At 42.7% G+C, this 27,064-nt stretch overlaps 1 protein-coding gene and 1 non-coding gene across 2 annotated transcripts in view; both read right to left on the reverse strand.

Moving 5' to 3' along the window:
* Window positions 1-5,800: 5,800 nt before the first annotated feature.
* TEKT3 (tektin 3) overlaps window positions 5,801-27,064 on the reverse strand; it is a 29,595-nt gene continuing 8,331 nt past the window's right edge. The window contains exons 3-7 of the mRNA XM_078066439.1: window positions 24,562-24,632; window positions 20,576-20,719; window positions 16,961-17,183; window positions 13,776-13,930; window positions 5,801-6,017 (exon numbers count right to left, since the gene is read on the reverse strand). Of these exons, the coding sequence (XP_077922565.1) occupies window positions 5,801-6,017; window positions 13,776-13,930; window positions 16,961-17,183; window positions 20,576-20,719; window positions 24,562-24,632 (810 nt within the window). The remainder of the gene's footprint in view (window positions 6,018-13,775; window positions 13,931-16,960; window positions 17,184-20,575; window positions 20,720-24,561; window positions 24,633-27,064) is intronic.
* LOC118554331 (U6 spliceosomal RNA) lies at window positions 18,002-18,104 on the reverse strand. The gene has a single exon (XR_004926437.1). It is a non-coding gene; the product is annotated as a U6 spliceosomal RNA (small nuclear RNA).

A 27,064-nucleotide genomic window follows, 5' to 3' on the forward strand; every position in this document is an offset into this window, starting at 1 on the left:
CGTTTCATTACATGTGTCAATATCAAGAGATGATCATCAACCCAGAGGATGGATGCCACTCATGCTTTAATTTTATGCAAATTTTCCAAAATGAAAGCTTCTTCAATGCCTCTGTTCTCAATTCTAAATCCAACTGTGCCATCATTTTTTTTTTTTAAGATTTTATTTATTTATTTGACACAGAGGGAGACAGCGAGAGAGGGAACACAAGCAGGGGGAGTGGGAGAGGGAGAAGCAGGCTTCCCGCTGAGCAGGGAGCCCGATGCGGGGCTCGATCCCAGGACTCTGGATCATGACCTGAGCCGAAGGCAGACGCTTAACGACTGAGCCACCCAGGCGCCCTGTGCCATCATTTTACACATTTTGTTGTTGTTGTTATTGCTAAGAAGAACTACCTAGAGACCTTCTAACAGTATAAAATAGTGGTTAAGAGCTCATATTCCAGTGTCAGATAAGGGGGTTGAACACGTAATCCAGCATTTCTATCTGAGTAACCTCAGACTAGTTGCTTAACAACTGTGGGGTTATGCATCCTCTCTGAGCTTCAGTTTCCCCATTTGCAGAGTGGCAATAATAACTCTCTCATGAGATTGTTGTGGTTATGATGAGAACATAGTAATGAGCAACTCAAGAAACCTGAGTCTTAAAAATATCCAAGACCTTAGTAGTTTAAGACAACAGTTTATTATTTCTTATGATTCTATAGGTTGGTTGGGCAGTTCTACCTCCCATGGTGTCAGCAGAGGCACTGGGAAGGCAGGAAGATTCAAATGGTCTCATTCACATGACTGGCAGCTGGTGCTGGCCTCCCTACGAGCCCATGTGCAGCTATTGGCTGAAGTTCTGTCCCACATGAGCTTCTCCATGTGGCTGTTTGGGCTCCTTCCCAGTATGGTGATCTCAGGGCAGTCACACTTCTTACGTGGCAGCTAGGTCTCAAGAGCATAAAAGCAGAACCTTCCAGGCCTTCTCAAGGCCTTGGCCTAGAATTGGCACAATGTTAGACTGCATTCTGTTGGGTCAAGTGATCGGAAAGTCAGCCTATATTCAAGGAGAGGAGAGGATTTTGCAAAGATGTGAATACTTGGACGTATGGTTATTTTCCCACAAGACCCTGAGAAATATCTACTACATCTACCTTTTAGGGAACTGAGAAAGTTGGATACCCCTTCCAGCATTATTTTAAAGTGTCAATGCTTTGAGGTTCCTGGGTGGTGCAGTCAGATCAGCATCTGACTCTTGGTTTCGGCTCAGGTCATGATCCATGATCTCAGGGTCCTGGGATCAAGTCCCGAGTCGGGCTCTGCACTCAGCGGGGAGTCTGCTTGAGGATTTCTCTCTCTCCTTCTCTCTCTGCCCCTCCCCCTACTCATGGGCACATGCTCTCTCTCTCTCTCTCAAATAAATGAATAAATCTAAATAAATAAAATGTCAATGCTTTAATCTTTCATTTGATGGTATGGGTGGTGCTCTTAAATCTTGTCTGTGGCCCTAGCTTATTATTTTCCTCTCAGACTTCCTGGCCTCATCTCTTTTAAAAAGCCTCCATCTTTGCTACACACATCAAGTGACCTGGGGTTGAAAGTTGAAACCGACTAGCTTGTTGCAAATAAAAGAATATCCCCCAATACATATCATGATCTTTGTTATCAGTAAATGCGTAAGTTTCCATAAAGAGCAGGTTCTCAGGCAAGCAGAGCACCATTTGGTGGGGGGCAGGGGAGTAGGAAAAGCATCCTTACGTCTGAGTGACTGAAGAGCTAAAATACCCAAGACAAGAACCTTGAAACTTAGTCCAAAGCTATCACTTCACCTTACAGGGAGGAGGAAAAAGTAATAGAGAAAAACAAGGAGTTTGTATGGTTCCCACAGCCTTATCCATCCATACACAATGAGGTACCATTTAGAACAGCAGTAAAATGCTCCCTGTTCCCCAACAAGCTCCCTCCTCACTGTGCCATGTGCCACCAGAGTTGCATTTTGGTCCTGGTGAGCTCTTTAGAAGGTCATTTCACTAAAAGGAAAAAGTTGGCAGCAGAAAGCTCCCAACAAAATTAGCAAATAGCAAGGTCCAGAGGGAAAGAGCCATAGTTCACAAAACAGAACCTTTTTGATGTTGACAGAGAAAGATTTGAGCTGAGGAGGATTCAGAACAACTTAGAGCAGGGTTTATTGTATTTATGCTGCCTCTTCTCTGTCCTGGATCCCTTGCAGACAACGCTATCCTAGGGCTCCTCTAGATTCTTACCAGTCCAAGCTCACCCGGGACCTGAGAATCCTTCTCAACTCAACACTCCATAAATACACACTACCAAGGTCTGGAGCTGGTCTGCAAGGTGAAATCTATTGTCCATCTCTGGTGAAGAGATTAAATATTGTCTCTTTTCCCCACGAATTCATGAATATATGGGGTTCCAAAGAGGCCATCAGACCACTCTGCACAGAAGGCTGGTCTTGGCAATCATGCCAAGGGTGAACACAGCACTACTGGGAACAGTTGAAGGAAGGGTCAGGTCTAGCAGAGTGGACACCGACAGGGGAACCTGGGGACACGACAATGAGCAGCCACTCTGCCTCTTCGTGTATGCCTTGGGTCAGCCCTGTGCACAAAGGGAAGGACTCCATCCCTGTTTTCAGAGCAAAACAAAAATTATAACCTAAAACCAGACCCCAGCTCAGCTATTTACAGCATGAACTCAGGACTCAAAAGTGCCAGGTGAGGTGTTTATGACAACACTTCCCCGGAGGCATAAATGGAAATTACTAAAATTATAGGTGACTTGGCTATTTAGGGGCAGTTACGCGCATTTCTAAATCTGAATGATGCTTGGGGAAGGTGGAAGCCTTTGACATTCCAGCAGCCCTTCTTAAAGCCACATAGTATTAAAGATACTTGGGGCCTGAATATATAAAACCACATCCTGTGTTGATATCTGCAGGCCTGTGATTCTTAAACAGGATCGCACTTTGTGATTCTTAGCTGTTCGTGGATTTCAGCATTAGAATATTTATCCTCGTGAAGTGGCCACAACATTTAAGACTAGTAACCGAATGTTTATTTGTGGAACTTAGCCTTGCCCACGGTTTACCGAAATAACAGGAAAACTGGCCTTTTTCTGTGTCTGAACTATGTTTTCTTCCCAACACGTTCTTGCAATGCCAACAACGTATGTTTAAGGAAAAAAACTCCACAGGCATATAGTCCTTAAAAAAGGTAACAATTCATGGAAAAAGTCGGTAAGATTTTCCCCGAAACATGTAACAACTTAGAGACATGTGGGATTTCTTTTTATTCTTACTGTCGTCTAAAAGTGATGACTATCAACGCTTGATTACTCTCATTGCCTAAGTGTTCGAGTGGAACTTATAGATCTTTGTTTCCATTAGAAGTGAAGGGAGAAGGACAAAAACCTACAATTTGATTTCTAAAATGATATACTGAGACCACAAAAATACCCCTGGTCCAAGCTTACCATGTTTACGTCAACTCTACTAGCATTTTGAGATGTTTCATGAAGTTGACTAACCAAGGTCTGAGAGACTTTTAAGGAACAGAAAGAGAGAGAGAGATGGGGTTTGGGGTTAATCAACAGTGCTTAGATGGGAGCAGAGAGGATAGACAGAGAGATGCTAGCTAGCTAATGGGAGAGAGGGGGCTACACCTAAGTGACAAGTAGGATAACAGGCAGAAAACCTTTCCCTCTGGTAACCCCCCATCTCAGGACTTCTGTGTCAAAGGACTCAAAGCCAGAATGCTGTCGACATCCTATCAGGTTGAATTCCAGATGGTTAAATGTAAGTTCAGAAAACACTAGAGGAATTAGAAGAAATTACAAGTAAATAATCTTAAGATGAGGAAGAGCTTTTCCGGTGTAACTCCGAAGGCATAAATAAACCATAATGGAAACATTTGTACACTTCACCCTCTGTACGTTAAAAACCATAAACAAAATGTAAGGGCAAGTGCCGTATAAAGAATCCATGTTTGGTACCTATGGCGAAAGTGTCCTATGGTTGATATACAGGGAATTCTCACAAATAAATGGAAAAAAAAAAAGATAAATACTCAGGGGAAATAGGCAAATAACAAAAACAAGCAATTAACAGAAAAAATTCAAAGGCCCAGGGAACAATGCTCTACATCATTAGGGTCCAAAGAACAAGATGTTAAAGCGATTAAGATCATTTTTATAGTATTGAATGGTAAAAAACAAAAAAAATCAGAAAGAGTTATTAAAGATGCAGAAAGACACACCCTGTCATAGACTGCTGGCAGGAGTACAAAATAACACAATTTTCAGGAGGGCAATATGACAACACACTGTAAAAAAGCTTTTTTTCAAAAAATTGGTGATAGAACATTCTAGAACCTCCATGCAATGGTATGTCAAAAAGCCATTAAAATGAAGTTGTGAAAAGATGTTTAATGACATGGAAAATGTACATATGATTAAGTGGAGAAGCATAAATGGGTTGAGGTGAATGAGGCACTGAGAATGGTATCGGACACATAGTAGGTACTTTATTCAGAATGATTCTGATTTTGAGAGGAGCACCAGTGTATAAATATAGAAATAAAAATCTATGCATATCAAAATACCTAGTTAGTTTAGAAATATAGAAGACATTTATTTTCTTCTTTTGTTGTCTGTATTTTCTCAAGTTCCCACAAGCAATATGAATTGGTTTTTGGAGGTAGAAAGGAAAGGTTTTCGAAAATGATGCTGTGGATAAACAGCCAGTGACATATTTATATATGTAAATAACCATAAACATTACATGATACCCACATGTGTAGATAAATATTATATGCACATAGAGTCAAAGCAAAGGAATTGAGAGCACAAAAAATAAAATGTTGACAAACCTCAGTGACCATTTCTGGGTGTTATGATAACGTGTGCTTTTTAGGAGTTGGTATGTGTGTGTGTTCTCCATTTCCAAAATATGTCATGCAAATGTTTTTCATTTATAATAAAGAAAAAGTTATTTTAAGCAATAACCCCTGGGATACCACAGGACCTCCTGGAATTTAAGCAATGCCCCATTTTGCAACCCATCTAGGGTCAACGCCTCTGTCATCCTGGACCCCTTTGCACTCAGTTCCCACGGAAAGAGTTACCAAGTCCTGTTGATTGGTTAGAATATGTTTTGCATCTCTCCTTTCTTTGTTTCTACTGCCATCACTCTAATATCGTTGCTTGATCGCAATTTCATAAGGCCATTTTCCTGCTCAGAGGTGTCCGTCAGCTCTCCCCAACTCCTTGACCTGGAGTTGAAGGTCTCCCCATGTTATATACCCTGCATTATGAATCACAATCAAACCGGTCTCATTATTGTTCCAAATACACTGTGTATTTGTTTCACCCTTGTTTTTGCTCAGACTACCTCCAACCACTACATACCCAAGGGCCTTTCTCCTTTCCTCTGGGTTTCCTCTGAGGCAGAGCTGAAAATCCACCCTATTTGTGATTCCTGCCCCCACTGCCTAGAGGAAATACATTTCTCCTTTCCAGCCCATTCATGTTACACAGAGAACAAGAATAATAATACAAATAATCTTTTTTTTTTTACCTTCTCTATTAGATTGATTATATTTCTTTATATCCTTACCATAGCTCAGAAGCCTAGTAAATAGTACAAAATGAAGGTTTGGACGTAAAACAAAACACTCTCCAAGACAGGACGTTGTTTACATTTCTATCAACACAATCCTTTAATAAGTGAAGATATTAGCACTCCATTTAAATTAGCTGCCACAGGGCTGTGGTTCCACTTTGCTGGCTCCTGGTGGGGTCCCCTAACAGAAGCCTTCCAGCCGAAGGGTGTTGGGGAAGGTCTTGCGCATGCTCATGCATTTTTCTTGGTCAATGTACAGGGAGTTGGCTTTGACGGCCAGGTCATGCTCCAGGGTGGCCTTGGTGTGGACCAGCGACTGCAGGGTGTCCTCCGCGTCCCTCAGGCGCTGCTGCAAGGTCTGAATGGTGCTGTCCACCTCGTACACTTCGTTGACAAGGCTGCGTGAGGAAAGAGGCATCAGGTTAGATCAGCAGAAGTCACAGTCTGCAGGCTGGTTATGCGCTGAATCAAGGGCCTGCAGGGTTATTGAAGTCCTACTGGAAGCTGCTGGGCTGAGTGCACACGGAGCTCCCAGAGGCACACGGGTCATCCCAATGTCAGGACAAACATGCAGAGGAAGCAATACTGGGCTTCCTTGTGGTTCTAGAATCAGGCCAGCGCCACTCCCATTTATAACGCCCAGAACCCAAAAGGCAAACTAAGCATATTTTAGGGACACCATCAAATTTACCATCAAGTTTTCATACACACACACACATATTATGGTATTTTTTAAAAAGGGAAAACTTGTAAACACGTGACATTTTTTTAAATAATAAAAATGGGAAAAATCAAAGCTTAGCTGGACTTTCTTACATTTTTATAATCCGAATTATTTTCATTGTTAGGAAGAGGGGGACACCCAAGTTTACTCAGTGGCTAGAATTCAGCACAAGAGCAGTGGGAGGGGTTAGTTAATGGGGCATTCCTGAAATTATAATGCCCCTGCCCCCCAGCAACATCCCAAGGCAATGCCTCAAGTTCCCAGACTAAATATATTTGTAATTGTCGAAAACGTAATAGAACAGGATAAGGCTTGAAATCGGCTGTATAAACAGTGAAATGGGTTGTAGTTCTAATAGTTCTAATTACCCTGTGATGATTAAAAAAAAAAAGACATATTTTTTCATTAAGACAAAAAAGAAAAAATTCATTTCATGGAAAAGCCTATAGCATCTCCTCAAATTATATTAGTCAATACTGTTTCAATTTTCATTTCCCTGATTATTAGCAAACAGGTGTCTTTTGGCCTTGTTGCTTGTTGCATTTCTTCTGTGAACTGCTTCTCTCCTTTGCTCCCTTTCTACTGAGGTATTACTATTTATCTGACTCATTTGCAAAGAGCTCTTTCCATGTTAGGCATATTGATTTTTTTTTTTTTTTTTTTTGGTCTGCTTTGCTTCTGGCAAATGTTTTCCCTAATTCATTTTTTGCCTTTTTAATTTTGGTTATGACGTATTTACTGTATGTAAGATTTCAATTTTTTTACAGTAAGCCAAATCTTTCTCTTTCTTTGTGATTTCTTCCATTGTGTTTATATTTAGAAAGTCTTTCTCTTCCTGGGGAGAAATTAAGCAGGGGCTCCTTTACCCACTGATTTGGCCAATTATATTGAGGAGAGATGACTATGTGGTCACTTAAGAAAAAAATTAGGGAACAGTTTATAAAAAGACAATAATAATAATAGCAACACATTTATTAACTACTTTATTATATATATGTGTATATATATATATATATGCTATATATATATACACATATATATGTATATATTATTCTAAGTATTTTACACGATCAGACAATTTAATCCTCATAACACCACCATGAAGTAGATACTACGATTATCCCCATTTTACAGATGACAAAACTGAGGTATAAGAAATTTAGATAACTCTCCTTACAGTTTTGCTTGGAACTACCCATCAGCTGCTTTTAATTACCATGCTGCTCCCCTGCCTAACTCTGGTCAGCTAAAAACACAACTCAAATTTATCAAATTGTAACTAGTGATTCAATATTAAGGGCTTCTTTATTTGGGAATCCATTTATCAGCAGACTGGAGGTGCATGGAATTAATTAAAATATACAGTAATACAGGGGTGTTTGGCTGGCTCATTCAGTAGAGCATGCAACTCTCAATCTCAGGGTCATGAGTTCAAACCCCACATTGGGCGTAGAGCCTACTTAAAAAAAAAATAAAAATAAAACATAAAACATACAGTAATGTAAAGAGAACAGCGACCACATAAAGATATGTGTGTCCTTAGGGATAGAAAGGGTTTTCACCAGCACAGAAGAATATCCAGGCCATGTTAAAATTATTATTAAACCAAGGCAACAGTCTAGCTTCACAGAACTCTGCAGCTGCAAAATAAATGTGAGAGGTCATCAAGCCCAGCTTCCTTGTTTCACAGACAAGGAAACTGAGCTGGGGGACTGATGAGCTTCCCTCCCCACAGGCACGCGGCCCACATGTGTTTATAAGCTTCGCACAGTTATCCAGGAAACTAAGAAGGAAATAAGGAGTCTCACTGGCCATAATAAGGAACTGGGTCCCATTTCCTGCCCCTACCGTCTCAGCTCCCTGCAAGCAAAGGACAGAAGCAGAGACCCGGGATGTTGGCTTCAGCATCCAGGACCCCCTTGGGTAAGACCATTTCTATTTGTAATCCCCACCGTGTAGGGTGGCCAGGTTAATACACAGGATGCCCAGTTAAATTTGAATTTCAGATACATGTGCAATTGTTTTAGTGTAAGTATTTTTTTAACTGTGATCAAAGACACACAACAGAGAATTTACAGTCTTAACCATTTTTGGGTGAACAGTTCCAGCAGCGTTCCCTGCATTCACACTGATGTGCAACCATCACCACCGTCCATCCACGGAACTCCTTACCTTGCAAAACTGAAACTCGGTCCTCATGACACACTGACTCCCCATACCCCTGAGCCCCTGGCAATCACCATTCTACTTGCTGTCTCTCTGAATATGTGGGATATATTTATACTGAAAACCATTCATGGTTTACCTGAAACTCAAATTTTACTGGCCATCCTGAGTTTCAATTTGCAAAATTGGGCAACCCCACCAGAGGGGCCCATGTAGTGCTCGGCACGAAGTGGGCGCTCACAGAATATTAAGATGGTACCAAAGCAACAATTTTTCTACCCCAAACCCTCCATGCTCCCTTCTTCTTAGAGGACAAACGGCACATTTTTAAGGAGATGCACCAAATCAGAAGCCGCTGTTTAGGCTGAGTGGAGGGGAGACAAGAGGGCAGGGAAGGGGGTTCTCATTTCGGACTCCCTAGAGATCTGTATTCAGCGAATTCATTTTAACATCAGAAAGCATCTCAATCTTACTTGTGAAATTGAACAAGAAAACTTGCAGGGAAAAATACGGTGAAACGTGTGACATAGAAGAATAAAGGAATAATTTCTTCGCAGTGTTATCTTGTGTTGAGTAGTAGTATGAGAAAACAAGAGGAAACAGCATTCATACCTAATGATAACCTATGCTCTAGCCACATGATGGAAGCAATGCAAGCAACACTTTGGAAAAAAGAGAATTGCCATGAGGGAAGAAACTCACAATATGGTGTTGATTTGAAAAGTCAAGATAGGGGTTAAGCGGTTAAGCGACTGCCTTCGGCTCAAGTCATGATCCTGGAGTCCCAGGATCGAGTCTGGCATCGGGTTCCCTGCTCAGCAGGGAGTCTGCTTCTCCCTCTGACCCTCCTCCCTCTCATGCTCTCTGTCTCTCATTCTCTCTCTCTCAAATAAATAAATAAAATCTTTAAAAAAAAAAAGAAAAAGTCAAGATAGGGGCGCCTGGATGGCTCAGTTAGTTAAGTGTCTGACTTCAGCTCAGGTCATGATCTCGGGGTCCTGGGATGGAGCCCCCATCAGGCTCCCTCTGCCCCTGCCCTCCCCTCTCCTCCCCTCCCCTGCTCATGTGCCCATGCTCTCTCGCTCTCTCTCTTTCTCAAATAAATAATCTTAAAAAAAAAAAAATAAAGACAAAGACAGGACAGAAAATCCCATAAGCAGCATGATCACAATTTTTTTAACACGCCTGGTGGCAAATACAAAAAAAACGCTAACCTCGATTATCCCTCGATGGCACAAAGAATCAAGATGGGTTTTATTTTTTACTTCCTTTTTCTGATTTTTTTCTATCATGAACAGATGCTACTTTTAAAGCCAGAAAGAATGCGGTAAATATTTTACCAAAAGGGAACACAATTTTGAGGGACTTAAACTCTCTTTGGCCTTTAGAGACCAACACCACAAGAGGGCAACGGGGCAAATTTATCTGCTCTGCCGTGCCCACCTATACCAGCCCGGAGGGGTCTGCTCCCAAGACACCTGCAGGCAGCCCGAAAGGGGCAAGGTGCTCACAAAAGGCTCACAGAAGCAACAATAAGCTGTGAAGACGCATCCACACAATACATCTCCCTTCATCTTAGAAGCTGCACTGTTAAGAAAACAGAAAGACTTTCAATGGGGCGGGGGAAGGAACTGAAACCTAAGTGCCTAAAGTTTCCTTTGGTCTCCGATTGGTAAACACAAAATCTAAGAACCGATCTAAAAGCCCATTTCTGTTGTTGCTTCGATCCAAGGTGGATTAAAAAGAAGTCTCTTGGAAGATCCCAGGGTATAAAGTATCACCAGCAAAGAAACAGGTACTTGGGGTGGTTGCTGCAACAGTACCAGGGATGGGGTTTATGGAAGTGGGTTGTGTATAATCCCACCGGGCCCGCCTCTCACCTTCCCCTGCACTACTCCGCTGGCTTCAGAAGGAACCCTGAACCCAGAGGCAGGAAACAGAGCACAATGATCTATGAGTCCTTACTCCTAGCTGACAAACACTAGTCTAGTGGAAATTTTATCCCGGTAGAGAACTTTTGAAAATACAGATGTTGAAAGATCAATGATTTTTTTTTAAATTTTTTTTGATTTTCTATTTTTTTGGAAAGGGAAAAGATCTACAAAATGCAGGCTGCTAGTACCCTTCCTCCCACTCCTGCGTGAATACGGCTGGGGGGTCCTGTACTCCCCTCCCCTTGTGCCCTTAGAAACACATTCTCACCCATCAAGGCCACATCTCTGCCTCGGCTTCCTTGTTCTTGGCAGATCACAGAGAGCTGTTCTGCTGAAACCGCTCATTTTGGGGGGAAATTACAGAACTGAAAAAAACATTTTGCATTCAAATACAAATAAAGCTACCGTCGTTTTTTGGTTTTTTGTTTTTGTTTTTTTGTTTTTTTTGTTTTTCGCCCTAAATGTACCAAGATTATTGAAGCAAAGCAGAACCTGGTGTGGCCTGCCACCAAAAATGCCAAAAATGGTTAGAATTGCTTTTGAAAGGACCCGTTCAGAACACTGTAAATGAAAATAAAAGTCTCGGAATGAAAACTGCCATTTTTCTCTGTCCTCGCTCCCCTGAGCCCGTGGTCTTTTTGGCAACAATACTTGAACAAGAAATCCTTACGGAAACAAAAGTAGGTTTTGTCCTAAAGTCAATAAAGGGGCAGAGGAAATGGACATAGTATGGATTCCATAGGAAGCAAAGGGAAAGTAAATTCGTGTAGCTGTGAAGGGGGGAAAAAGTAAAAATAATTCGGCTTCTGTGGAGCAGCCTTCAATGCCTATTGTCTGATAACTCCAACAACAAATTAGACCACTACTCAAAACCCTTTTATTTTTTTTAAGGATTTTATTTATTTATTTGACAGAGAGAGACACAGCGAGAGAGGGAACACAAGCAGGGGGAGTGGGAGAGGGAGAAGCAGGCTTCCCGCTGAGCAGGGAGCCCGATGCGGGGCTCGATCCCAGGACCTGAGCCGAAGGCAGACGCTGAATGACTGAGCCACCCAGGAGCCCCTACTCAAAACCCTTTTAAAAAACAGCCCCGGGTTTGTCCAATGCCAGTCTGAACAACTGATAGATCCCCGTCTCTACTTCTGGTGACTGCAGAAACTCAGAGAATAAAACTTCGCTCAACTTCCCCTAATATGATTTGCAGAAAGCCACAATTCGTGATCTAATCCTAACTGGCCAGATGGCCGTGGACTCACTGCCACACTCTTCGGAAGCACGTGGACACCGCAGACGGGCCTCTGGAGTGGAGGACAGCTAATCCTAAATAATGAACGGGCTGTGTAGGAAGAGGGGTTCTCTGGAACCCACTTGGGGATATGTGTAGCCAGCATGGGTGCACACCTATATGGCTATGGCCCAGACAACAGCTCTACAAGGAGAAATGCAGCTAATTCGTTGGCATATATGCCAGAGCATGCTTCTTAGCATCCAACACAGACAATATGCATGCTGTATGGGTAGGGCGTTTTGCTGTAAAGATCTCCTCTGTGACCCTCAGTTTCATCCTCTATGAGAGAGAGATGGGGATACAGTATCCGCTTTGCTGACTCGCTGCATAAGGGCACTGAGGAGGTTGGATGGGATCAGGAGCACGATCGGGGGATGATAAAAGCACCATACGTGAAAGATGGGGGAAGCAGAAGCAAACGGTTGCTTTGGTTGGATAGGGCTCTGCAGTGGGGCAGGCAAGAACTCAAACCATGCCTCTACTTACCATGTCACGCAACACGCTTCTGCCTCAGTTTCCTTATTTTTGAAATGCAGACGATGAATGAGGTAGTGTAAGGAGCTGAGGATGGAGCTCAGCACAGAATGAGATCCATATATGGCAGCCTACTCTACTCCTGCCACTTCACCATCTTTCTTGTCTTCATCGTTGTTGGCCCAACAAGGATCTCCCTTACCCTCCAAGAAATCCACACTTGCTTCCTTGGCAGGGCTCAAAGCTGATTTATCCCTAGGATCAATCCTTTGTGACGATGAGGGAATCCCATCATGGAACCAGGTAGGAGACGAGACTAGTGGCATTTCCCCACGGCACCAGAAAGGAATTTGGAGTTGAAGTGAGGCACCTTTGTTCCTCCAGTTGCTATAAATTTGATTTGCTTCTGCACAGAGCATTTCATGACCTGAGAAAAGCCATGGAGAAATCCAGAAAGAAAAGACAAGCTGACAGATATTGGGAAATTGGAAATGAAGCCAGAACATCGGCGGGGTTGGGGGCGGGGGGAGTTTTGCCCAATTCCTGAGGAGCCCATCCTAAAAGGAATGTTCAAAGTTAAAATCATCATCATGATGAAAGACGCCTAGTGTTGGGTGGATAAATGGCGGCATGAGAGTCTTGTGGCCATGTCTATGGGGGGATGTGCTTGATGAAGTCCAGCTGTTTTCGATTTCCAGTGAGAACAGAACAAACTGAAGTGACCCTGAAGGGGTCCTAGGGGACCATGAGGATGGTCTTAATGGGGACAGTAGATATAAATGCCAAAAAAGGCCAATGAGAACAAATGGGTGAGAACAAATAGAAAGGGGTCAGTGGAGCTGGTACCACAAGTCCCTTTTCTGATGAGTCCCAGGCGCTGAAAACCACACAGCAAGTAATGCACTCTGCTGCTTATAAGAGAGATATTCTGGAAACTCTAGACCCCAGGGAAGCGCAGAGGAACCCAGAGGCCACATTGGCCCCACTGAATGAGGCTTCACGTTTATTATCACTTTTTTTTTTTTGTATATGGTGTTGATATCATTTCCCTTTTTTTATTTTTATTTATTTTTATTTTTTTTAATTTTATTATGTTATGTTAGTCACCATACAATACATCATTGGTTTTTGATGTGGTGATCCATGATCCATTGTTGTCGTATAACACCCAGTGCTCCATGCAGTACGTGCCCTCCTTAATACCCATTTCCCTTTTTTTTAAATTGTGGTAAAATGTACATAACACAAAAAACTTACCATCTCAACTGTTTTTCAGTGTACAGTTTGGTGGCATTAAGGACTTTCAAACTGTGGTGCGTCTATCACCACCATCCATCTCCAGAACTTATTCATCCTCCCCAACCGAAATTCTACGCCCATTATTAATAATTATTAACACTTCTGAAGAAGGCTCCAACACAATGACTCTTACTATGCTCTTCCATATGACCGGTGTGAAAGCAGAAGGAAGCGCCTTCATAAAGAGCATGGAGCCGCCATGGGGCTGGTGGGTTGCCCCAAGGAGCGCCCCGAGGTTTCCCCTCCTGCTCAGGGCCCACTTCCGTCTCACCGTAGCTGAGCCATGTCCCGACAGAGCTCTATGTTGGGTCTCCTGGTGCGCTCGTCCAGTCTGGTCTGAGCCACCTTCAGGAAGGCAGACTTGTCCTTGATGGCCTTCTTGATGGATTCTATGGTCATTTCAGTCTGGAAGATCTCCTGCAGGGTCTGTGTGAAGAGAAGCAAATGTTTGAGGCCTCTTGCATTTAAGGCCTGAGGCCCACCTTGCCCTTTCCCGTGGGGAGGTGGTTTCTCTGAGGGCCTTTCTCCCCCCACCCCAGCCCCATCCCTGGGAATCTCTGGAGAGCTGACTGTGTGTGTCTCTTCCCAACTCCAGGTGAAATCTGCCAGGCGGAGAGTATTTACACCACAGAAATGAGCAAATATGACAAATTGGAGCCTCCTTCCCACACACAGCCCCCACCGATTGTTAAATAATTACCAGCACATATGTGTGTGTAACTCTGAAAAAAAGTGAGGCCAAGAGGTTTCAATGGCCCTTACATCCCTCCTCACATCAGTATGTCCTGCCTCTTTATCTTCTTACTAGTGTCATAGAGATGTTTTCCTGCTAGTAAGAAGCAAACCAATTCAAGTTTCTGAGTGTTTCCCTTGCAAGGGAGGAGCGCTGGCAGTTTTGGGGAGTCCTGATTTTATATTCTTTTTTTCTTAAAGGAAGATCCTCCAAACTACATAAACCCAGATCCCTCCCTGGTCTCCTCTCCTATGCTCTGACAATTCTTCTTTCTTCTATGACTTTGACCTCTGCACTTGCAATTCTCCACATCTGTCCACCACTCCCCCCTTCCTCAGCCACCTTCCTGTGGCCTGGAGACACACCCCAGTGTCACCCAAATTCTTGTAAAACTTCGTGTCTTGACCACCACGCTCTCACCCAGTCCCACCTGGGCATTCTCCAGTTGGAACCCTCCAACCCTCCCCCCACGATCCCTGCTCTGTGCATTCCACAATGGTCCTGCTCACTCCCTGCACTCCGACCAGCTCATCTGGAGGTGGCCCCTATATTCCTGGACCCAGTGGCCCTTGTGAAACTGTACTCTCAAAGGTGACAATAACCCTCCCCGATGTCTCCCTCTCTTTGAAACCCTTGCCCTGTTTGTCTTCTCCGGCCAGCTGCTGTCCTAATTCCTTGCCTCTCTCTGTAGCTGCTCCTCACCACTTCCCAGTACAAGGCTCTGTCTTGAACCACTTCTCTGCTCCATCCTTTCTCTCCTGCAGAGCTCTCCTGTAACCTCATGGATTCAGCACTTGCATAATCCAGGAGCCCTGAAATCTGTCACTTGAGCTTTGACCTCCCTCCCAAGCCTTCAACAACCTGTTGAAGATCATTGCACTGTTCCTATCCCCGAAGCCACCCTCAGGGGCTCCCTGCTCCCGAAGCCATCCCTGTCTCTCCCCAGTGGAAATAACTCTTCCTTCTGCTAAACTTAACATTTTATCTGCAGCTCCGAGGAGTTCTTTCTGCACCTTTCTGGTCCTTTCTACTTTCATGTCTTGTCTCGCTCTAAGATACAAGATGGCAGGGCCAGTGTGTTGTTCATGTGTGCATACCCCAAAGCACCCAGCACAGTACCTCCAATGTAGCTGTGCTGGCCTGAATGCTATCCCCTCCCCACCCCCAGGAAAGTTCCTGTGTTGAACTAACCCCCCTAACCCCCCGCCCCAGTATCTTAGAATATGATTGTATTTGGAGATGGAGCCTTTGAGAGAGGTAATTATGTTAAAATGAGATCATTAGGGTACGTCCTAGTGCAATAGGACTGGTGTCCTTATAAGAAGGGGAGATTAGGATGCAGGCATGCATGGAGGGAAGAGCAAGTGAAGACAAAGGGAGATGGCCATCTCAAGCCAAGGAGATAGACCTCAGAAGAGACCAACCCTGCTGACACCTTGATCTTGGACTTCTAGCTTCCAGAATTGTGGGGGGGAAAAAAAAATGACTTTTGTTGTTTATGCCACCCAGTCTATAGTGCTTTGTTGGGATAGCCCCAGGGAACTAATGCAGAGGTAAATAAAAATTTGTTGAACAAAGGGACTCCATCAGGGCAGCCTTCTAGAAGCCATTAGAATAGCTTCATACTGCCCAGTGGATACCTTCCCATCAATGTCCTCTACAGCTTGGCTCCAGGCTGCCTTTGCAAGCTTCTCTCCCAGGACACATGCCCTCCATTTACAGATCCGAACTCAACCTCTGACTGGCTACCTCCTGAGGCTTCGTTCGAGATTTCGTCCCCCCGCCCCAAATGTTCACCTCTTTCTCCAAACCCCAACAACACTTTCTGCATCTGTTATCTGGCAACCGCAATCTGTAATTTTCTATTGTAGTTACTAATTGTTCATGAGCTTGTCCTACGTATGCACATCTTCACAAATATAAGCTTCCTGGGACCAAACCTGCATATTATACTTCTCTCTGCCCTTCTCTCTGTCGTCCAATAAGTATTTGTTGCTCAAAGAAGACACCCTGAGAAAGGAAGTTAAATTGCTGCAGTCTGAGGAAACATGGCGCCCTCAATTGGATAATACTGCCTTCCAGCACACATGGCCGACTGTGTCAGGTTCTTAAAATAAGAAATGAAAACCTATAGGCAGCATAATCCACAGAAATAATAAGAGCTCCAAGACCAATGCTAAGTAAAGAAAGAGCTCCTTGTTTATCTTGAAACACTCAAATTCTGCTTAAATCCTTCATTTTATTGTCATTGTAAAATGCTTACGCTTAGAGCACTTTAAAAAGTTCAATATCTGAAACACTTTGAACTACCTAATAGTTTCCTGTATTTGGTGTTGTATTCCAGAGAAAGGTCCTGAAGTAATTTAACAGAAAACATTCCTACCATATGTTCTAATAATAAATTCACTTCCTAGTTACATACAGTGATTCATTAAACTTTAATCATAATATTTTTGTTTCTATTAAATACTAGGAACCTTTCGGTGCATAGTGCATTCTTTGTACTCCAAAAACCAGTGGATTCCAATTTCATTTTGACACCTGCCTACCTGGATAAAATAAATGGTGTGCTTTGTACTGTTTTTAATTTTTCTTAGTCTATATGGCCAGGAGTTCATGCGTCTTATGGCGTCTCTCCAGGAGTGGTGAGAGATTTGTGGTCCCAGAGGCCCCTGCTCTATCTATCCAGGTCGGCTAAGGGGTACCACTGGCACTTGACTTACCTTCGCTAAGTGAATCTGAATCTTATTTTTAGCATCTGCAGTCTCAGCAATGCGATTGGTGAAAGACAAGTTCACTTTGTTGAATTGATTCCACATCTCATTGGCAGTCACGACCAAGAGGTTTTGAATGTCGTCTCTTAGCTTCGCAGAGGCTGCTCGTTCACTTTGGGAACTGAGAATATTGTCATCTGTAAATTTGGCCCAGGATTCGGGCACTGAGATCCTGGAAAAAAAAAAGTAGAACCATACAATGGTGACAATGATGAATCAGCCTAGACAGACTGTAAGCGATCATTCATTTTGTGAAAGGGGAAACCCCCATCACTGAATCCTGGTTTATTGCATAAAGTGTAAACATCGGAGGAAAGCTTATTTAAAACGTTTCTTAATTGTTCCTTATTTTTCTGCTTAGTTTCTGTAAATCCAGAGCATACACTAAGTCCTCTGCCAATCAGCAGGGAGGGGGGGCAGGAGCAGGGAATGGGTGAAGGATATGGGTATTTGGGGCTCATAAGAAATGTGTCTCACTGGCCCGATAAGCATGTGAGAAAATATCCAACCTCAGGAGTAATCAAAGGAGTACTAATGAAAACAGCAACATACTAATAACCCTTCATCAGAATAGCAAAGACTGAAGAGAATGATAATTTTCTGGTGAGCCTGTTTTTAAAAGGTTACTCTCATATCCTGCAGGCAGGAATGTTGAATTGGTAGAACCATGCTAGAAGACAACATACACCAAGACCCTATCAAATGTGTATAACCCAGAAATTCCATTTATGGAAATTTTTACTGAGATATAATTGGCATATAACATTGCATTATTTTCAGGTAGGTGCACAACATAATAATTTGATACATGTCTACATTGCGAATTGATTGTCACAATAAATTTCGTTAACATCCAGCACCATACATAGTTACAATTATTTTTTCTTTGGATGAAAACTGTTATGTTCTACTCTCTTAATAACTTTCCAAAACATACAATGCAGTATCATTAACTATAGTCACGAAGCTCTACTTTACATCTCTAGGACAAAAAATAAGGAGTGCTTCGTGAATTTGTGTGACATCCTTGCCCAAGACCCATGCTCATCTTCTCTGCATCATTCCAATGTTAGTGTATGTGCTGCCAAAGCAAGCAATATAGAAATTTAACATAAGGGGGGCACCTGGGTGGCTCAGTCGTTAAGCGTCTGCCTTCAGCTCAGGTCGTGATCCCAGGGTCCTGAGATTGAGCCCCACATCGGGCTCCCTGCTCAGCGGGAGGCCTGCTTCTCCCTCTCCCACTCCCCCTGCTTGTGTTCCTGCTCTCGCTATCTCTCTCTCTGTCAAATAAATAAATAAAATCTTCAAAAAAAAAAAAAAGAAATTTAACATAAGGAAATAATGCACCCAAAAGTGTATATGTGAGGATATTAATTTTCATCAATATTTATGACTATCCTTAAAAAACTGAAAACAGTCTAAGTGTCCAAAAGTAAAGAAAAAGTTGAGTGAATTATGGTACATTTAAATAAGTAACCCATATAGCATGCAAACTTATGTTGCAGAATTTTTTCACAATGTTTTTGACATATCATGAAATGAGAAGTCAGACAGACCATATAAACAGTATGTGTGTAATGCCATTCTTTAAAAATATAAATCTCTATCTACATGTGTGGAACAATATTAGAAGGACTAACAGTTAACATTGGGCATGGTGGGTTTACAGGTGGCATTTCTTTGCTTGTTGATATAATGGGATATCAAATAAGACTCTTACTGTTGACGAGAGGTGTTAGCTCGTGCCACAGTGACCCAAAATAACACCCTACATGCTCCATACCCTGACATTCCATGAAGGATGGCTAAAAATTCATGCTGGAAATAGAGAAGGCCCTTAATGGACGGCAAGGTGCTCAGTGTGTGTGGCTTGATCACAGCACATTCCCCGCCCCAGAAGGAAAAGAGGAAGATGATTCCGGCTCACCTCAAACCAAGTAAGAGGCATTTCAAGAGGACCACTTAGGACATAGAGTCTGAATCTGATTCACACCTGAAGAATCTAAAAATCAAAGTTGGCACCCGCCTGCACTATTACAGGAATGCTAAGAGATGGGGCTGCTTTGGGGGTGACCAGCCCCACAAAAGAGAATCCATGTGGGGGTTACCTTAAAAGGGGGAGGGGGCATAAGCATGGGAAGGAGAACAAGGGAACTCTTTGAGGTGACAAAAATAGTCTTCATCTCAACCGTGGTCGTGGTTATGTAGGCATAGAAATTTGTCAAAACTCACCAAAATGTATATGCTTAGACCAAATGCATTTTAGCGTAGGTGAATTTCACCTCAATCTGTCAGGTTGATTTTTTTTTTAAGGGAATGGCTAGAAAAACACCATGAACCCAAGACTGCATCCAGGGACGTGGCAAAGAAACCATTGGTGAAGCCAGTTTAACAAGCAGTGGTACATAGGCAAACTGTGGAAAGAGCCAAGATGTCCATCGACAGATGAATGGATAAAGAAGATGTGGTCCATATACACAATGGAATATTATGCAGCCATCAAAAGGAATGAGATCTTGCCATTTGCAACGACATGGATAGAACTGGAGAGTGTTATGCTGAGCGAAATAAGTCAATCAGAGAAAGACATGTATCATATGACCTCACTGATATGAGGAATTCTTAATCTCAGGAAACAAACTGAGGGTTGCTGGAGTGGTGGGAAGGATGGGGTGGCTGGGTGATAGACACTGGCGAGGGTATGTGCTATGGTGAGCACTGTGAATTGTGCAAGACTGTTGAATCACAGATCTGTACCTCTGAAACAAATAATGCAATATATGTTAAGAAAAAAAAAAGAAGAAGATAGCAGGAGGGAAAGAATGAAGGGGGGGAATCGGAGGGGGAGACGAACCATGAGAGACGATGGACTCTGTAAAACAAACTGAGGGTTCTAGAGGGGAGGGGGGTGGGAGGATGGGTTAGCCCGGTGATGGGTATTGAGGAGGGCACGTTCTGCATGGAGCACTGGGTGTTATGCACAAACAATGAATCATGGAACACTACATCACAAACTGATGATGGAATGTATGGTGATTAACATAACAATAAAAAACCCCAAGCAGTGGTAATAAAATGTGAAGTTGTTTTTCAGCTTGTACCCCGCAGAGTCCAGGGCATCCAACACATTGGCAACACTTTATTTTCTTTATGCTTATCTGTGTTGTCTAGGTTTTTCTGCTTCAAGTAGCTGTTATTTTCATAGTTAGAAATACAAACAACAAATCACTCTTTTTGAGCTTTTTGAGGTATGGTTGACTTACAATGTCCTATTACTTTCAGGTGTACAACACAGTGATTCGACAATTCTATACATTACTCAGTGCTCACCACAATAAGTGTAAACAACAAATATTCTTTTACAAAACAATAGAAGAGGCAAGTGTCAAGGCCTGACAGGAATACACATGCTTACTGAAGACTCGTCCAAAGCAGGGTGTGTCTTTTATCTTCCCCACATCTTCCCATGTTTTCCATTTTAATCTGTAAGCTGCATCATTTTGAAGGGGGAGAGAATGAATTAAATGACATTGAAATCATAGAAGTCGTTCATGCCTGACTTACGTCGCATCAACCCTCTCCACGCCGCGAAAGTAGCTGATGCCATCCGATGTGTTTCGCAGATGGTGGCACTTATCGTCAATTCGGTAAGCCGCCTGTTTATCACTCAGGTCCTTCTCCAGCTCGTGCTGGGAAGCTCTGTTAGCTCTGTAACACAGAGTGGGGAAATAGAGCTTCAGGTTTAGGAAACAATTTGATATGAGGAAGAGTAATTGGCTCTTCTGTGCTGGGACCCACCCACTACTGCTGTCTGGGTCTCTCCTCTTTCACACAATGTCCAGCTTCCCAATTAAAAGGAGCCTTCCCTGGAGATGTCCATACAAGTGAGTAATCAGAACCCTGTCCACACTTCCCCTCCCATGGTGTGTAGTGGAGCTTGGGGGAGGGAAAGGTATAGATAAACAGAAGGCAGGTATCTGGAGCCCCAGGGCTGGGACCCGTCTTCCTAACACAAACATTGTTCCAGACAGGACCCTGGTTTAAAGTAATCTGTCCACATCTGTGCCTCTATTTCCTTCTTCTTTTTCCTCTTCTATACCCTAATTCCTCCATTCTTTGAGTGCAATTCCCCAAGAAGTTCTATAGGCTATAGACATTTATAGCCAGCCTCCCTCCTTCCATAAGTGACCTCAGTTTGTGGTCACGTGAGGCCTAAGAAGTTTGCCAGGTGATAGAAACCAAGCATCAATATTGAGCTCTGGGGCCAGAGACAGAGTGATTGAAAGGAGATCAGGAATTGGGGGCCCCCAGGCTCATCTGCTGCAGTAGCCACCCTCCTGGGAAAGAAGAGGCTCTGAGATACATGGTGTTCCCTGCCCTGCCAAACAGAGAGGAGACCCGGCAGCTCACTACCAAGGAGATAGACCCATGGGGTGGGCATGGGTGACAGGTGAGCCATGTCTTTACTCATGCAGTGGTTGATTCAACAATTAATTACTGAGTGTCTACTACCTGTCAAGCACTGTTCAAGCCTGAATGCATCAATGGACAAAGCAAACATCTCTTCTCTCAAGAAGCGTACATTCTAGAGGGAGGAGAGAGGCAATACCCCTAATGAATTAGCAAATCATGTAGTTTGTTAGAACAGTGCAGAAAACAAAGCAGAAAAAAGGAAACAAGAGTGTGAATGATGATTTAAATAAGATGGTCAGAGTAGGACTCCTTGAGGAGGTAATGTTTGAGCAAAAACTTGCAGAAGGAAGAAGCAGATCACTCAGGGCTTCGTTGGAGGACATTGGAAGGAGTCAAGTTTTCCTCCAAGTGAAATGAGAGACCACTGACTTACAATTTTAAAGGACCATTTGGTGCTGGGTTTAGAACAGATTGTAGGGGGCAGGGAGACCCATTAACAGATAGGTACAGTTACCCAGGTGAGAGATAGTAGTGGCTTGGACCAAGGGGGTAGCAGTGAAGGAGGTGACAAGTGTTCAGATTCTCAGTATGTTTTAAAGAGAGCCAAGAGACTCCCCTAGGAGATTAAACATGAAGGGGTAGGGGAGAGGTGAAGCTGAGTAATTGGAATAGCAGAATTCCATCAACAATGGTGGGAGAGTAGGCTGGGGAGAAGACAGAAGTTCAGCCAACACACTGAGCTTGAGCGTCCATTAAACATCCAAGTGCAGATACCAAGGAGGTTGTTGGAATTTGGGAGAGAGGTCTGGGATGGAAATAAAAATTGGGGGATCATTAGCATATAGATAGTATTTGAAAAAGCAGGACAACCAGATGATCATCATTTTGGTGTTCCTGGCATCCAAAATGGTCTTGGCGTACAGGAGCCACTTGGTAAAGCCACCGTTGAATGGAATAGATAATTCCAGCTGCAGCTTCCCCTTAGCTTAGCTTGTACCTTTAGGTAAGTCACTTATCAGAGCTCTTCTTTTTGTGTGAAATAGAAATGAGGGTAGCAACATGCCAGTAACCTGCATTTTGATCCTGAAACACTTTTGTGAATTCTAAAACACGTGCAAGAGATGAAAGGTGAGAGAGCTGCCTCCCCTTGATATTTCTGTGTTCAATCTCCCATCTCAGGTTATTGTGTTGAAATTCTGGGATTAAAGGCCTTTCTCATTTGTGGTCTGGGACCAAGATGCCCCATACCCTTCCTCTCTTGGGCTGACACACCCTTGACCTCCTCTGACCTAACCTCAAAACCTCCTTAAGGAAGGTACTTGAGGCAGCACCCCATCCACCGGTCTTATAGCCCAAGATGGGAAGAACCTTGGCTGCCAGGTTGGTGCCTAGTGACATTCCATTTTCAACTGAGATCCAAACTCAGGCCTTTGTTGGGTGCTCCAAAGCAAATAGAGTTGAAAAACCCTCCTCCCATCGCCTTCACTGGACCAAGCCCAATGACCACGTTAAGGCTTCCATAAACCCTGGAGAAACCATCCCAGGAAATGAGGTAGGCATTTTATCCACTGCGTATTAAATGAAAAGCAAGGTCTTTAAAGGATCACCAACAAAGGTTCCACACAAGTGCATACATGGAGCCAGAACTTTCTGCAAAGACCTGAACAGGGCTGGGAAAATGAGGCGGTTTGTAGCAGAGACTGATATGAAGATGTGGCTGTGGAACAATCTGGGCAAGAAGAGTGAAGAACATGGAGGATGAGCTGCAGATTTTAGATTATAAAAGAAAATAGGATTGGGAACTGGACCCGAAGAAAACAGAACAGGCACCATTCTGTGAAGGACGCTAAACTGTGGTTCTATGATTTCTAGGGAGCAGAAGCCAAAAAGTAATATCAGAACTGCACTGCTTTGTATTTATAGCTCAGGTAAACAGTATAGTTAACCAAACCATGTGTAGTAAGTCATCCTTAACTCATCTTCTATCCATCCTCAACATTTCTAGACTAAAGAACACTTCCAATCACAGCGAGGGAGAGATCCCAGCCATCTAAACCTCACCAACCTGTGGAGCATCAATCCTGATGGGCACAGTGGGCAAACAAACAAGCAGAACTGATACCTCCATAACACGTATTCTTTTCAGGGTCTCACACCTTATCCTTGACAAGGTCAGTATAAGCAGAAGCATCCTTTCCTTTGGGTGACATATTCGATGCTGTTTTCCATGGCCATAACCAGATGAACATTCATCTTTCTAGTCATGTTAGGAAAGAGGCTCAACCAATGTGTTTTCTATGCTGATGGTTGTTATCATTGCTTAAGACCTTCTTTTGATTATTATTCTCCCCCGCCCCAATCCCCACCATAAATATTAAGTACCTACTATCTACTATTGCCAAGAAAAGAGGGATTTGTATTCTGGGAGAGAGTAGGATGGGTGAACGATTACAGTGCTGCAATGGGGTATAACCAGAGCACCAGGGAGCAGGTACCAGGGTCCCTGGGAAATCAGAGAAGGCTGAGTCTTTAAGGAGCTATGGAAATAATCATAAAAGTGAGCCACAATTCATTACTTACCCAGCTGCTGGGCTGAATATATACAAGTCAATCTCTCCTCAAAGAATGAAAGTCTTTTGAGTTAAAAGAAATCTTAGCCATACTCCAAGGTAGGGCAGAAATCCTTTCTTTAGCATCTCAAAATTATTTTTTTAAGATTTTATTTATATATTTGAGAGAGAGAGTGCATGTGCCTGCACGCGCAAGTTTGGGGAGAGGCAGAGGGGGAGGGAATCTCAAGCAGACTCATGCTGAGCACAAAGCCCCACACAGGGCTCAATCTCACAACGCTGAGATCGTGACCTGAGCTGAAACCAAGAGTCTGATGCTTAACTGACTGAGCCACCCAGGCGCCCCTCAAAATTATTTCTTTAGCTATAAATTTAAAGCAAGCACTCCAAGTACTCATCTCAACCTCCAAATAAAAACGTATATGTGCACATGTGTGTGTGTGTGTGTGTGTGTGTATCCATATATAAGAAATCCTTACATAAGAAGCTAAGAGAAATTTGAATGGGAGGCACGAAAGCATAGTTTTGAGATAGATTTTAAATTGTATATAGAGTTAAAGGTCTTACGCAAGTTGAGCAATGGCCTTATCCAAATGCAGCTTCATCTTTTCTTGACAACTCAGAATAATATCAACTTCCTACTCAATTGGAAAGAAAAAAAACACACATTAATGTTTTCATCAATGGGTATAACATCCAATGTCAACAATGTAACAAAACATCAACAAAGGAAAACTCTTCCTGGAAAAAAATTGTCAAGCGAAACAAGAAAACAATTTTTACACCCACTTATTTACCTTTATGCCCTCATGGTCCTGCAATCTGAACATTAAACTGAGGTTCACCCCTTTATAGGGTCACAGGAAAATTATATTATGTAACAATTTGGGACAGGAGTAAAACTGTAGGGTTTGTCTTTGTTTTTATCTCTGGCCCGTAACTAAAACAATATAACAATAAGTTAATAAATAAATTCTGGTGATGTGCAAGGTTGAACTTAATGCAGGCTTCTTTTATAATAACTATTCTTCCAAGACAAAGTAAACTGGGGAGGGAAAGGGGCAGCCAAAAAGGGACCTCCCTCTGGCAGTGCATATAACCTCAACAGACCCAGCTCTTTGGTCCAAATAGAACTTGACTTCCACACCGGGAGGCCAGCCCTCCCTCCATTGATTGCCTGTACCCTGCAGCTCAGCTCCTACATACACTCAGACAAACACCTCCGTACACTGCTCTACTTGACCACACACATGGCATTCTGATGCCTCTAGGATATATATGCTATTACACAGCATGTGTTGTATCAGAGACGTATTAAGGAAACATTTCTCGGGGCGCCTGGGTGGCTCAGATGGTTAAGCATCTGCCTTCGGCTCAGGTCATGATCCCAGGATCCTGGGATCGAGGCCCACATTGGGCTCCTGGCTCAGCAGAGAGCCTGTTTCTCCTTCTCCCTCTGCCTCTCTCCCTGCTCATGCTCTCTCTCTCTCTGTATCTCTGTGTCTCAGATGAGTAAATAAAATCTTTAAAAAAAAAAGTAACATTTCTCGCTGTCCTCTGAAATTCATATTCACATTAGAAAGTCTAGAAATTCAAAATAGCACCGAGAAGACATTTAAAAAGCGCACATGGTCACTGTTTTCACTTTTTCAAGCACAGAGGGATCACCCTATGTGTATTGTTTTGTGGCCTGCCTTTTCATTTTATTTATTTATTTTTTAAGATTTTATTTATGTATTTAGAGAGAGCAGGGGCAGGGGCAGAGGGAAAGGGAGAAAGAGAATCTCAAACAGACTCCCTGCTGAGTGCAAGCCCGTGTCGGCTCGATCTCATGACCCTGAGATCATGACCTGAGCTGAGATCAAGAGTGGGACGTTTAACCAACTGAGCCACCCAGGTGCCCCCCACCTTTTCATCCTAAACCTGAACATTTTCCCATGACATTAAACTATACTATGATGAACAACCTCAGTAAATGTTGAGACACCACCAAAGGGGTATGCCTTTTTTCAAGGTTTTGACAAATACAACCAATTGCCCTTCCGAGAAGTTGTACCCATTTACAACAATAAATGAGAGTACGCTTCCTCTCCTCACCTACTAAGCGGTCACTACCAAATCCTCTCCATTTCTGTCAGTGTGATAGGACCCTCCCCCAAACAACAAACCTGGTGAAATTTGCAAGTTGATTTTTTTCTTTTTTTTTTTTAATTTTGTTTTATTATGTTATGTTAGTCACCATACAGTACCTCATCAGTTTTTGATAGTGTTCCATGATTCATTGTTTGCATATAACACCCAGTGCTCCATGCAATACATGCCCTCCTTAATACCCATTACTGGGCTAACTGCAGGTTGATATTTTAACTATGTATTTGTTCATCATTCAACTTTCTTCTTTTGCAAATTACCTGCTTCTGCACTTTTTCTGTTGTTTTTTTTTTATTAATTGATAAGTATTCTTATATTTAAAATTTGATCTTTTCCCACCATAAATATCATAAATGTAAGCATAAATATATACAATATAAAAATATATGTATATTTTTAACCAGTTTGTCCTTTGCCTTTTATTTTTGCATAGTGAGTTTGATATTTAGACATACATGATTTCTTTGATGTCAAATTTATTAAATATCCCCTTTTGGTCTCCACTTTGTTCATTTGATTTTAAAGGCCTTCTCCACTCCAATATAAATTACTACTCAACTATATAGTCTTCTTATTCTTTTATTGCTTCACACAAAAATATTAAATATGCCTGGAATTCATTTCAGTGATAACCCTACCAACTCCTTCTTCAATCCTCTGAATTAATGGAATAAGTGAAAATTACTTCCCACCTCATGTTGTCATCAAGGTTCCCCCTGCCCTTACAGGTAGCAAAGGTTTCTCACACATTCTCACAGTGGGTTGTGCATCAGTCTTTGTTTTTAGTGTTGTTCAATCTTCATCTTTCTCTATGGCTTGATGTGTGTATAGCTATTTCACTAAAGTGTTGCCAAAGGATGCGTGGAATACTGCTTAGAAAATACTATTTAACACCCAAAATCCTAGTGAGCTTTTATAC

The sequence above is a fragment of the Halichoerus grypus genome, chromosome 2 (assembly GCF_964656455.1).
Source record: "Halichoerus grypus chromosome 2, mHalGry1.hap1.1, whole genome shotgun sequence".
Classification (NCBI taxonomy): Eukaryota; Metazoa; Chordata; class Mammalia; order Carnivora; family Phocidae; genus Halichoerus; species Halichoerus grypus.